This window comes from Stomoxys calcitrans, chromosome 2, assembly GCF_963082655.1.
Source record: "Stomoxys calcitrans chromosome 2, idStoCalc2.1, whole genome shotgun sequence".
Lineage (NCBI taxonomy): Eukaryota > Metazoa > Arthropoda > Insecta > Diptera > Muscidae > Stomoxys > Stomoxys calcitrans.
The window spans coordinates 58,998,194-59,010,819 of record NC_081553.1 but is presented as its reverse complement, the minus strand read 5'-3'; the positions used below and the strand labels follow the sequence as shown (position 1 = coordinate 59,010,819).

General features: G+C 39.5%; 2 protein-coding genes across 2 annotated transcripts; one reads left to right on the top strand and one right to left on the bottom strand.

Annotated features, from left to right (window-relative positions):
- Positions 1–235: 235 nt before the first annotated feature.
- On the top strand, positions 236–718 carry LOC106087125 (uncharacterized; the record flags this gene model as incomplete). The annotated part of the gene is given in 1 exon segment (NM_001311250.1): positions 236–718. A coding segment is annotated over 1 exon segment (279 nt). The 3' UTR covers positions 568–718.
- Positions 719–2,403: 1,685 nt separating this feature from the next.
- LOC106087124 (cytochrome P450 CYP12A2) lies at positions 2,404–8,524 on the bottom strand. Its single transcript, XM_013252045.2, has 5 exons — positions 8,468–8,524; positions 8,028–8,392; positions 7,850–7,966; positions 7,329–7,779; positions 2,404–3,032 (listed from the first exon to the last, which is right to left on the bottom strand). The coding sequence occupies exons 1-5, from the start codon at positions 8,522–8,524 to the stop codon at positions 2,430–2,432; spliced, it is 1,593 nt and encodes a 530-aa protein (XP_013107499.2). The 3' UTR covers positions 2,404–2,429.
- Positions 8,525–12,626: the final 4,102 nt, after the last annotated feature.

Here is a 12,626-nt window from a genome sequence, read left to right as displayed (position 1 = left end):
ATTCACTTTTTCCAAGTTTGAATGCCGTTGAGGTACAGGTTAACGTTAACCGATCGTCATGCTATTTCGTAGTTCGTTTATCACAACAAAAAGGAAAAAATGTAAGGATGAGCTTTTGTTTATTTGCAAAAAACGTTTGCACCTAATAAGATGGGACGATCTAGTGTATGTTATAGGAAGCATCATCAGCATTTCCCCACTAGTATATAAGTTGACTACAACGTATGAGTATTCCATTAATTCACTTTTGAAGTGGATGATCGGTAGTTTGAATTTACTTCGGAAAAAATGTTATCAACAAAAATTTTCTTTCTTCTAATGGCTGTGGTTGCCATGATGGTGATTAGTGCACCCACTGCCGAGGGAACTTTCCTTTTGGCTTGCCTCCTTAGATCACCGTTTTGTCCATGGTACACACCAGCACCAACACCGGCTCCAAACCAGGGAGGACAAAACAATGGAGGACAAAACAATGGTGGACAAAACAATGAAGGACAAAACAATGGAGGACAAAACAATGGAGGACAGAACAATGAAGATGGCCAAGAAAATGAAGATGGCAAATAAGTAATCACGTTGAATTCTAAAAATTGTATAAAAACTAGCTGAACCGGGCCCGCTCTACTCCGCTGCGCCTTCTTTTACTTCATATAGAACAAAATTATCATTTAAATATTTATTTTCGGCCATTAAAGAATTTTTAGTGAATACCATCCTACGAAAATAGTATAAAAATATAAATGCCTTTATCTGAACATGGGGTTCATGATCTTTATTTAAGGTCATTTAAGTTTTTAAATGAACTTCATTCTTTAAAGACTTTTTTGAGCCCGATATTCTGATGATCTCCTTTTATGGGTTTTTTTCGGGGTTAGGGTGGTCCCCCAGACACTAAGAAACTGGTACACTGAAAAAAGTATCAGCATCGTGCTCTACTCTCAAATACCATTTGTTTTAACTCCACTTTACCATTGGTTTAGGGGGAGTTTATGGGTTGAGCCATCCCCCAAACACTTGGGCCCAAAATTGGTTATCAAATGCGTTTTCTAATCTCAAATATCTTTCATTTGAGCCACATATTTTCATGGTCGGTAAATTTTAACACTTTGGGGATATTTTGAGGAAGAGGCGATGTCTCAAATACATGTTCCCAAATTAAGATATCGGATTCGTATTCTACTCCCAAATACCTTAATTTAAGCCCCATATTGCGGTGGCCCATTCTGCCAATGGCCTCCAAATTGGATATCAAACTCGTTTTTATGCCCACCACCGAAGGATGGGGGTATATTAATTTTGTCATACCGTTTGCAACACATCGAAATATCCATTTGCGACCCTATAGAATATATATATGGTCTTGATCAGCGTAAAAATCTAATCCGATCTAGACATGTCCGTCCGTCTGTCTGTTGTAATCACTCAACAGGCTTCAAAAAATGAGATATTGAGTTGAAATTTGGCACAGATACGTCTTTTTGATGCACGCTGGTTAAGTTCTTGAACGGGCCAAATCAGTCCATATATGGATGTAGCTGCTATATAGACCGATTTTTCGATAAAGGGTCTAATGCCCATAAGTATGGTTGATAGATCTGATATAGCTGTCATAAAAACCTATTTGCGATCTTGACTTCGTGAGCCTCTAGAGGGCGCAATTCTTATCCGATTTGGATGAAATTTTGTGCAACGGCTTCTCTCATGACCTTGAACATACGTATCAAATATGGTCTCAATCGGTCTATAGCGTGATACAGCTCCCATATAAACCGATCTCCCTATTTTACTTCTAGAGCCCCTAAAGTACGCAAATGTTATTCGAATTGGCTGAAATTTTACACAATGACTTCTACTATGGTCTCCAACATTCAGTTCGATTATGGTTCAAATCGGACCATAACTTGATAAAGCTCCAACAGCATAGCATTCTTTTATCTTATCCTTTGTTGGCCTAAGAAGAGATACCGGGAAAAGAACTCGACAAATGCAATCCTTGGTGAAGGGTACATTAGATTCGGGCCGCCAAACTTTGCACGATTTTACTTGCTATACAATAGAAGATTTTGTGGTCGGAATTGTGTCCAGCTAAGACCAAGTAAGGTAGAATAAAAAACCAATGTAAACTCTATAAAATATTTAGGCAAAGTGTGATGTGCAAAATGAATTGGGCAGGCTATAGTGATCGCGATTTCGGCCTTACCAAGGGCCTCATCAGATTGTTTTGTCACTAAAACACTTATTAGTGAGTAGTGCTATGGCTAAGCATGACTTACGAAAATCGAGTGACCAAAAATCTATTACTTAGTTCTTGTTGTTATATTTATGATTTCCAGATTTTCGTCATGGGCTTCGTTCTGATTTTCCATATGAACTGTTGAATATATTTTCTCAATGTTTTTTTTTTTAAATAATTCGTTTTTATTTTCATTTCAGTTTTCAACATCGATAAATTTAAATGTCAATGGTATATTGGGTACATTTAGAAATAAACTCTTGAATGCATTCTCAGTGGGATAGTTGAATTCAATACGGAAATTGCGCACCAAACGGGCTATACCCAATTCCAGTTCCATTTCAGCTATGCGACGACCAATACAGCTACGTGATCCAAATCCAAAAGGTAAATAAATAAAATTACTGCTAGGTTTCAAGTCATTGGGACATGCGCTGACTTTGTCATCTCCTGTTTTTGGCCTCAGCCAACGTTCGGGTAAATATTCATTAGCCCGCGGATAATGTTGATTATCTTTCAGCAATGATGCAGAGATCATCGATACAATTGTTCCCTTGGGTACTTGATAACCGCTTAAAACCGCATCATTGGCCAAAGCACGTGCATTGCCCACACCCAAGGGATAGATGCGCATCGATTCTTTGATACAGGCTCTTAGATAGGGCATATTTTGAAAGCTGGCCTCACTAAATGCTGAATCTTTTTGCGGTAACAGTTGACGTACTTCCTCATGTAGTTTGTTTTGTTTTTCGGGATTTTTGGCCAATGATAGCAGAATGCCGGTAAACATTGAAGAAGTCTGAAAAGTTTTTGGAAGAGAGAATATATAAGAGAAAAAACAGAAAAACAGCGAAATAAAGGAGAAACAAAACAAATAAAACGAAACGAAATTTTCATCTCCATAAGAAGTGCATCGACATATCCTAAGCGTAATTGTGGATATGCATTGGACATTGACATTGATAGCATTGGATATTATTATAGACTGGATAGTTATAGACTGATTCACATTCTCAATTTCAACCAAATCGGACAAATCTTTCTTATTTTCATCAACGATCTGTTGGGTCAGACATCGAATCCGTTCCACTCATTTGCGGATGACAGTAATCTCTGTCATTCGTACTCATTCGACCATAGGAGAGATTGAGGACAAGAGGCGGGTTATGGACGATACACTCTGCCAGGATTTGTTGGCCATTTCTGAGTGGGGTCGAATGAATCGAGTAGATTTTAATGCACGGAAGACTCAGTGCTGATTGTTGTCACACAAACGATTCGATGACCCATTACGATCATCGTTGGCTATCAACGGTGTAGATGTTGAGTAATCAGAAGCTCTTGATGTTCTGGGCATGAAAATACAAAGTGATTCCGTTGGGCTAAACATATATTTGAAGTGTCGAAAGGAGCATTCAAGTGTTTAGGCTTTCTTAAGCGGTGTAAGAATTACTTCACTCCGTCTGATCTTCTTAACATCTACACCTCTTTCATAAGGCCGAAAATGGAGTACAACTCACATTTATGGGCTAAAGCTTCATGATGTGAAATCGGGAGATTGGATTATAAGGAAGCTCTATCAGGTTATTGACTGTTTCGGACCATACTTGACATAGTTGTTTGAAGTCATAACGGACAACTTTATGCAAAATTTTAGCAATTTTAAAAATTGCGGCTTGTAAGTGCTCAAGAAGTCAAATCGGGAAATGGGTTTATATGGGAGCTATATCCAAATCTGAACCGATATGGCCCACATGCAATCCCCAACCACCTACATTAATATAAAGTATATGTGCAAAATTTCAAGCGGCTAGCTTTACGCGTTCAACCGCTATCGTGATTTTGACAGACGAACGGACATGGCTAGATCGACTCAAAACGTCGAGACGATCAACAATATATATCCCTGTCTTAGACGAATATTTCGAGGATGACTAGATTAGTATACCCCCATCCTATGGTGGTGGGTAGAGAAATAGTATGGAAACTATGTAAAAACTTCTCCCCAAAGAGGTGTCGCTCAGCATCACTCCGTTTAGACTCTGCTATAAAAAGGAGGCCCCATATCACTGAGCTCAAACTTGAATCGTTCTGCACTCATTGTTATATGAGAATTTTGCTCCTTTTGCTTAATGTAATGTTCATGGGCAACATTTTTAATTTGCATACTACAGTTTAGGAAAAATTTCTTAATATCAAGTAAAGGATCTTTCACTAAACAGAGGACTACCTTCAGGGATTAAAATATTGTACATCATCTTGTTAATACCTCATTTTCAAAATTTATTTCATAAAATTATTTCTAACCGTTCACAAAAGGCAGATTTTTTATTAGTTTTTGTCGATGCCATGCCACCTTTAAAAAAAGAATCTGCCTTACCAGTGAAATCCTAATTGTATTGTTCAACCTTTTCCCAAAGTCAATTTTCTTATTATAAGTAAAAATTACTTTAATTAAAAATTTGTTATACTACAATTTAAGGCAAAAAAATAAATGCATTGGAAAAAGTACAGCTAATAAGCAGAGTTGTCGAGCTTGGTTAATGTGGTAATTGTATCATAGATGCGTTTTCGCAATTTAAATACAACATACCAAAGCACGGCCCTTGAAGCCATCACACCTAATATGGTTGAAAAGTCTTCTAACCAAAGACGAAACGCGTCCCATAGTGGTTCGTGTATGTTGCTACCTTTGGCTTTCATTTTCCATTTGCATCTTTGATCATTCAGCTCGTCTCGAAAGAGAAACAAACAAAAATTGCAAAATATCTTAGGTTAGGTTGAAAAGAGGGCGCAGATATTAATCCGCCCCATGCCACTATGGACACACACCTAAGCTTGTAATCGGCTTGTTGTGCGCTCTAAAAACTATAGAGTAAACTCTAAAAAGAAAATTTTTAGTTAGGAATTCCGTGCTGCTTACAAATTCCCTAATTGTTTTCAATACCACTCCCCTAAGTTGGTGCAGGTCTGATATTGTGTCTCCACCTAAGTGCCGGTATTTGTTAGACGCGAAAGCCGGACAATGATAAATGAAATGCTCCAAAGTCTCATAATCTTCCCTGCATGCCCTACACATGCTATCACTTGTTGCACCGATTTTACATACGTGAGCTCATAGTCCTATGTGTCCCGTTATGATACCAATAGCTATACTGACCTCCTTTTTGTTTCTCTTCAGTAATAGCCTCGTTTTCTCACGATCTAGATCCCCCCATAGGATTTTTGACGTCCTGCCGACTGTTTCGATGTTACACAGAGTTACATGCGCGTTTGTCGCCCTTAACTCAGTTTGCGTCGACTCGAAAAGCTTCAGGTTTACCAAGTTTATTGACGGCAATCCTCTGGCCTTCAATGCCAAATCGTCTGCCCTTTCATTTCCTCTTACTTTGTTATGGTCCGGCACCCAAATGATGCGGATTTTGCCATCCTCAGAGAAGACGTTAATCTCCTTCTTACACTGCAAGACTGTTCGTGACCTTACCGTCCTGGTTGTTATTGCCCTTATGGCAATTTTACTATCCCTGAGGATGTTCACACTCGACGTCCTCGCGTTAGCACCACACCACTTCACGCATTGCGTGGAAGCCCGCATCTCTGCCTGCAGGAGCGTATTATGGTCAGCCAGTCTTAAACAGATCTCAGTCCCTGGGTTCTCAATATAGACCCCCAAGCCAACTCTGTCCTCCAGCTTTGATCCATCTGTGTAACATGATCTTGCAGATGGCAGTACTAGGGTTCCGTCAATCCAAAACTGTGCCGATGGCAACAGTGCCTCACACTCGACTTCAAGTTTCATCTCAGGTATCCGTTTGGAAACCTCTTCCCTTCTTCCTGGTTTCCTTCCGTCGCCTAGATTATATCTCGATGAGCTGCTCCCATCCTCAATCCATTCTCCCATCCCCTTAAGTCTTATAGCCGCAGTGGCTGCCTCACACTTAATCTGTATGTCAATATGTCGAATATCTAGGATAGTCTCCAGTGCCCTAGTGGGCGTGGTCCTCATCGCTCCGCCTATGCCAAGACAACATGTTCTCTGGACCTGTCGTATGGTCCTTATGTTGCACTTTTTCTCCATAGCAGTCCACCAAAGTACTAAGGCGTAAGTTAGTATTGGTCTAATCACGCTCCTGTAGAGCCAGGTGACTATCCGCGGATTTAGGCCCTATTTCGACCCTACGGCCCTTCTACATAGTGCCCAACATCTGTGAGCCTTCTCAGTACTCTCCTAAGTGTCACACTTTCATTTCAGTTTCCAGTCCAAGATCACACCTAAGAATTTGACCTTGTCTGATATAGAAATCGTCTTTTTGAGGAAACGTGGTGCGTTAAATTGGCCCACCTTCGTCTTCCTCGTGAACAGGTATATTTCAGTCTTCTCTGGGTTAACATTGAGACCTCTGGGTCTAGCCCAGTCATATGCCATATGCAAGACCCTTTCGGCCCTTCTTCATAGCTTGTTTGGATCCTTACCCTATAGAAGTACTATAACATCGTCTGCGTAGCAGACGGGTTCAAACCCTCAGCATCCGTAATAAGTCATTTATGGTGGTCACTAATTAGAGTGGCGATAAAATGCCCCCCTGTGGCGTGCCCTGTGCCACTTTTTCCCGTATATTTATGCCATGGGGCACACAATTTATCCACCTAGAATATGGTTTATCCAGTCCCTAAGGACCGGGTCCACCTGGTACTGGTATAAGGATTGGATCAGTGTGTCGGTCCACACATTGTTAAAAGCCCCCTCGATGGCAATGCATATCGCCAGGGTGTAGGTTTTGGCACCCAGGGATTCTTCTATTTTATGCACAATTTCGTGTAGGGCAGTCTCTACCGACCTTCCCTTGACATAGGCATGCTGTTCGTATTTGAGCAGTTCGCTGGATGTCCTACTCTTTATCATGGTGTCCACAATACGTTCCATGGTTTTGAGTAGAAAGAACCTAAGGCTCCAAGATATCTTAATATCAAGTAAATAATCCTTCATAAGAAGAAATTTTTCTTAAAAAAAAAATTCAACATCCTAAAATAAGTTTTAAAAATCTTTGAACTAAGAAAAAATGTTTTGCAGTTATTACAACCTACTTTTACTTACCGTATCAACACCAGTCATCAACATATCCATTGCCATTACCATGGCAATTTTCTTATCAATTTTGATTAGCTTCTCCAGGACACTTTTATCGCTTTCTGATTTATCTACTCCTTTCACTCTCTGCTCTTCTTCAATGCGGGCAAAGGCCTCATCAACATAGGATTTGGTTATATCGGTAATGGTATCCAATGAAGCCAAGAGTTTTTTAAAGGTGGGAGTTTTATAATATCTCCATATGGATGGTTTAAATTCTATCTCCAGGGAATAGGTAAAGAAATCGGTTAAAGCTTGAAACAATTGCTTAGCTACGAGATTATCACGATTTTTGGTGATTAAACCCAATTGTCGATCCAAGGCCACCACGGATACAGATTCCAAGGTCCAGCGATTGATTTCCTCTTCGAAGGTGAAGGAAACTTCAAGGCTTTGAGGATCACGTATATGACGAATTCTGTAATAATGATGGTAAAACTAATTCTTTAGAAAACATTTTTAAAAAAATTTTTGGTTTTTCATATTGCCTTTCTACAAACTCCTCATTAATGTTGGACATCTTTTGAAGATATAAACGCACATTTTTGGGTTGCATTAACACTGGATTGACTGCAGTACGAAATGTGCCCCATTTTTCACCTTGCCTATTAAATTGAAAAAAAAAAAAAATGATTTAAATTTTTAGTTGAGATTAGTTGCACTTACGCTCCCATCAAACCCTCGATTCCCTGAAAAATTTCCGGTCTTATTTTACTGCGATAGTAGACCATCGATTCCATGCCTGGTCTCAAAGGCCATATACCCTCGTTGCGAAATGTTATCTCAAAATCTTGTGGATTGTGGGTAACAACAAAATCTGGCCTGCCAAAAACCCCCTTCAAGCGGGCTATGGGACCCATATCCTCTTTAAAGGCCAACATTAGTTGAGTGGAATCCAGTTTAGCATATCTACCACCAGGCATATAGTTACGCAGCAACTTGAAAACGCTCATTGTGGGAATTTCTTCTAGGGGCTTGGCTTGCTGCCACTCAGATTTTGTTGCATTGCCAGAACATAAACGTCTTAGGCACTAAAGATTTTCAAAAATTAACAAAATATTGGATCATTATTTTTTTGAATTTTCATAATTTTTTAATCAATTTACTTGCTGCCTCAAAGTTGTTTGGTTAATATGAAGATGACGTATTCGGATTTTTAGCATATTTGATTTTTTTGTTTTTTGCCAAAAAAAAATTATAGATAAAGCCCCAACACAGTTCTCTTCGATAAGCTAAAGCCGACTGACGAAAATGCAGAGTTCTGATACTAAACAAAACTAATCTTTTTTAATTATTTAAAAGCTTTCTACTAAAGAGACAACCACAGAGATATAGAATTGTCTTTTTCAAAGCTTAAGAGAAACTTTTTCTATGGAATTCTCTGATTGCCAAGTATTTAATTTTGGGGTAGCCAGTTCAACTGACCGCATATTGATTTGTGTACACCAAAAAGTTTGAGTTTACTTCCTGAGAGAAAATTTCCTTAAAATTTTGTCGTGAGAGAACATCTCATTGAAATTTTGTGTTTTGAGAAAATTTGTAGAAAATTTTTAGAAATTTTACCATACGGGAAACTTTTATTGAAATTTAGTTATTAGAGAAAATTTTAGTGGAATTTGTTTTTTTTTTCTCTACTGAGATGTGTTTCTCAAGGACACTTTCATCAGTATCCGAAAAAAAGAAAATTTAATTCAAATTGTTCTTTAGAGAATATTTAATACAAATTTTTCTTAAGTAATAATTTCTGTAAAATTTTATATTTGGTGAAAATTTTATCATACCCTCCACCATAGGATGGGGGTATACTAATTTCAATTTGTCTTTAACACCTCACAATATGCGTCTAAGACCCCGTAAAGTATATATATTCTTGATCGTCATGACACTTTAAGTCGATCTAGCCATGTCCGTCTGTCCGTCCGTCCTTCCATCCATCCGCTCGTCTGTTTGTCGAAAGCACGCTAACTTTCGAAGGAGTAAAGTTAGGCGCTTGAAATTTTGCACAAATACTTTTTATTAGTGCAGGTCAGTTGGAATTGTAAATGGGCCAAATCGGTCGGTGTATTGATAAACCTGCCATATAAACCGATCTTGGGTCTTGACTTCTTGAGCCTCTAGAGGGCGCAATTCTCGTCCGATTTGACAAAAATTTGAAATTTTGCACTTGGTGTTTTGGTATCACTTCCAACAACTGTGCTAAGTATGGTTTAAATCAGTTCATAACCTGATATAGCTGCCATATAAACCCATCTTTGGTTTTGACTTTTTGACCCGCTAGAGGGCGCAATTCTCCTCCAATTTAGCTGAAATTTCGCTTGATTTGTTTTGTTATGTCTTCCAATAGCAGTGAAAAGTATGGTTCAAATCGATCCATATCCTGGCATAGCTGCCATATAAATCGATCTGGGATCTTGACTTCTTGAGCCTCCAGAGGGCGCAATTCCGATTTGACTGATATTTTGCATTTGTGGTGTTTTGGTATCACTTCCAACAACTTCGCTAAGTATGGTTCAAATCGGTTCATAACCTGGTATAGCTGCCATAATAACTGAACTTGGATCTTGACTTCTTGAACCGCTAAAGGGCGCAATTCTCATCCAATTTGGCTGAAATTTTGCATGAGGTGTTTTGTTATGTCTTCTAAAAACTGTGCTTCAGTCAAATCATCCGCTTGAAATTTTGCACAAATACTTTTTATTGGTGTAGATCTGTTGGGATCCGTCCATGCTTTAATATAGCTGCCATATAAACCGATTATGGGTCTCGACTTCTTCAGCTTTAAGAGGGCGCGATTTTTATCGGATGTGGATGTAATTTTGCCCGTGGTGTTTTGGTATCACTTCCAACAACTGTGCTAAATATGGCTCAAATCGGTTCATAACCTGATATAGCTGCCATTAAAACCGTTCTTGGGTCTTGACTTCTTGAGCCTATAGAGGGCGCAATTATCGCCCGATTTGACTGAAAATTTTGCACGTGGTGTTTTTGTATCACTTCTAACAACTGTGCTAAATATGGCTCAAATCGGTTCATAACCTGGTACAGCTGCCATATAAACCGATCTTGGATCTTAACTTCTTGAGCCGCTAGAGGGCGCAATTCTCATCCGATTTGACTGAAAGCGAAGCGCTTGAAATTTTGCACAAATGCTTTTTATTGGTGTAGATCGGTTTGTATTGTAAATGGGCCAAGTCAGTCTATGTTTTGATATAGCTGCTATGTAAACCGATCTTGGTTTTTGACTTTTTTAGCTTTTAGAAGGCGCAATTCTTGCCCGATTTTACTGAAATTTTGCAAGTATGGTTCATATCGGTTCATAACTTGGTATAGCTGCCATATAAACCGAACTTGGATCTTGACTTCTTGAGCCTCTAGAGGTCGCAATTCTCATCCAATTTGGCTGATATTTTACATGGTGTTTTGTTATGTCTTCTAAAAACTGTGCTTAGTATGGTGCAAATCGGTACATAACCTGATACAGATGCCATATAAACCGATCTGGGATCTAACAATCTTAAGCCTCTAGAGAGCGCGATTCTCTACTAAACTACTTCTATGACCTTCAACATACGTGTCCAATATGGTCTGAATCGATCTATAGCTTGATACAGCTCCCATATAAAGGGTGATTTTTTTGAGGTTAGGATTTTCATGCATTAGTATTTGACAGATCACGTGGGATTTCAGACATGGTGTCAAAGAGAAAGATGCTCGGTATGCTTTGACATTTCATCATGAATAGACTTACTAACGAGCAACGCTTGCAAATCATTGAATTTTATTACCAAAATCAGTGTTCGGTTCGAAATGTGTTCATTCACCGTAACGTTGCGTCCAACAGCATCTTTGAAAAAATACGGTCCAATGATTCCACCAGCGTACAAACCACACCAAACAGTGCATTTTTCGGGATGCATGGGCAGTTCTTGAACGGCTTCTGGTTGCTCTTCACTCCAAATGCGGCAATTTTGCTTATTTACGTAGCCATTCAACCAGAAATGAGCCTCATCGCTGAACAAAATTTGTCAAAATTTGAACACATTTCGAACCGAACACTGATTTTGGTAATAAAATTCAATGATTTGCAAGCGTTGCTCGTTAGTAAGTCTATTCATGATGAAATGTCAAAGCATACTGAGCATCTTTCTCTTTGACACCATGTCTGAAATCCCACGTGATCTGTCAAATACTAATGCATGAAAATCCTAACCTCAAAAAAATCACCCTTTAAACCGATCTTCCGATTTTGCTTCTTGAGCCTCTACAAGGCGCAATTCTTATCGGAATGGACTGAAATTTTACACAAAGACTTCTACAATGTTCAGCATTCAATTCCGTATCGACCTTTAACTTGGTAGAGCTCCTATAGCACAGCAGTTCTTATTCATTATTCTTTGTTTGCCTAAGAAGAGATACCGCTAAAAGATCTCGACAAATGCTATCCATGGTGGAGGGTATATAAGATTCGGCCCGGCCGAATTTAGCACGCTCTTACGGCGAGCTATACTGCTTCGAAAGTTAGCTTGCTTTTGACAGACAGACCGACGGACGCCGCTTGATCTAGAGGTTCTCTCTTGTAGCGCTGGACCTCATGCTCTAGATTATATAGATCTACCTTTAGGCTTCTGGGCGGTGATGATGCTGATTTGGATGGTCACTGCGATGAGAGCCTAGAAGGTATTGCTTAGACAGCATGTAGTTATGCCTTCGCACTGGTAGGATCCCGGCCCCCGCTAAATCTCACGCTCTGGATCATGTAGATCTACCTTAAGGCTTCTGGGCGGTAGATGTCTATCCACAAGATGATGATTTGGATGGTCTCTGCGATAACAGCCCAGAAGGTATTGCTTAGACAGCATGTAGTTGTATCTTCGCACTGGTAGGATCTTTGACTCCTGGTGGAGGTGGTCCACATGAGAACTGAGGAGACAGCCCGTGGCAGTTCGCAGTATGGCATTCTGACAGTTCTGAATATTATTCCACTGCGGGTCACAGAGCTGACGGGATCACACTGGCGCTGCATAACTTACCACAGACCAATTGCCAATTGCTTTGTAAGTGGTCAACAAGGCTCCTTTGTCAGCACCCCAAGTGCTGCCGGCAATTGACTTGAGGACCTTGTTTCTACTTTTGACTGTATCGCAATGTGGCTGAAGATTTGGTAGCAGATATCTTCAAATTTCTTGCAGCGAAATAAGAGGCAAGTTCGTTGAGGTAGATGTTTAAACTATCGCAGATGTCATCAATGGGTAGGGGGCCTGATGC

Excerpts from the sequence above, each read along its gene's own strand:
- LOC106087124 (XM_013252045.2), bottom strand. The coding sequence starts at position 8,524 with ATGCTAAAAATCCGAATACGTCATCTTCATATTAACCAAACAACTTTG. Across the intron at positions 8,393-8,467 it reads AAACAACTTTGAGGCAGCAA|TGCCTAAGACGTTTATGTTC; the intron begins GTAAATTGATTA and ends GAAAATCTTTAG. Across the intron at positions 7,967-8,027 it reads ATCGAGGGTTTGATGGGAGC|GCAAGGTGAAAAATGGGGCA; the intron begins GTAAGTGCAACT and ends TCAATTTAATAG.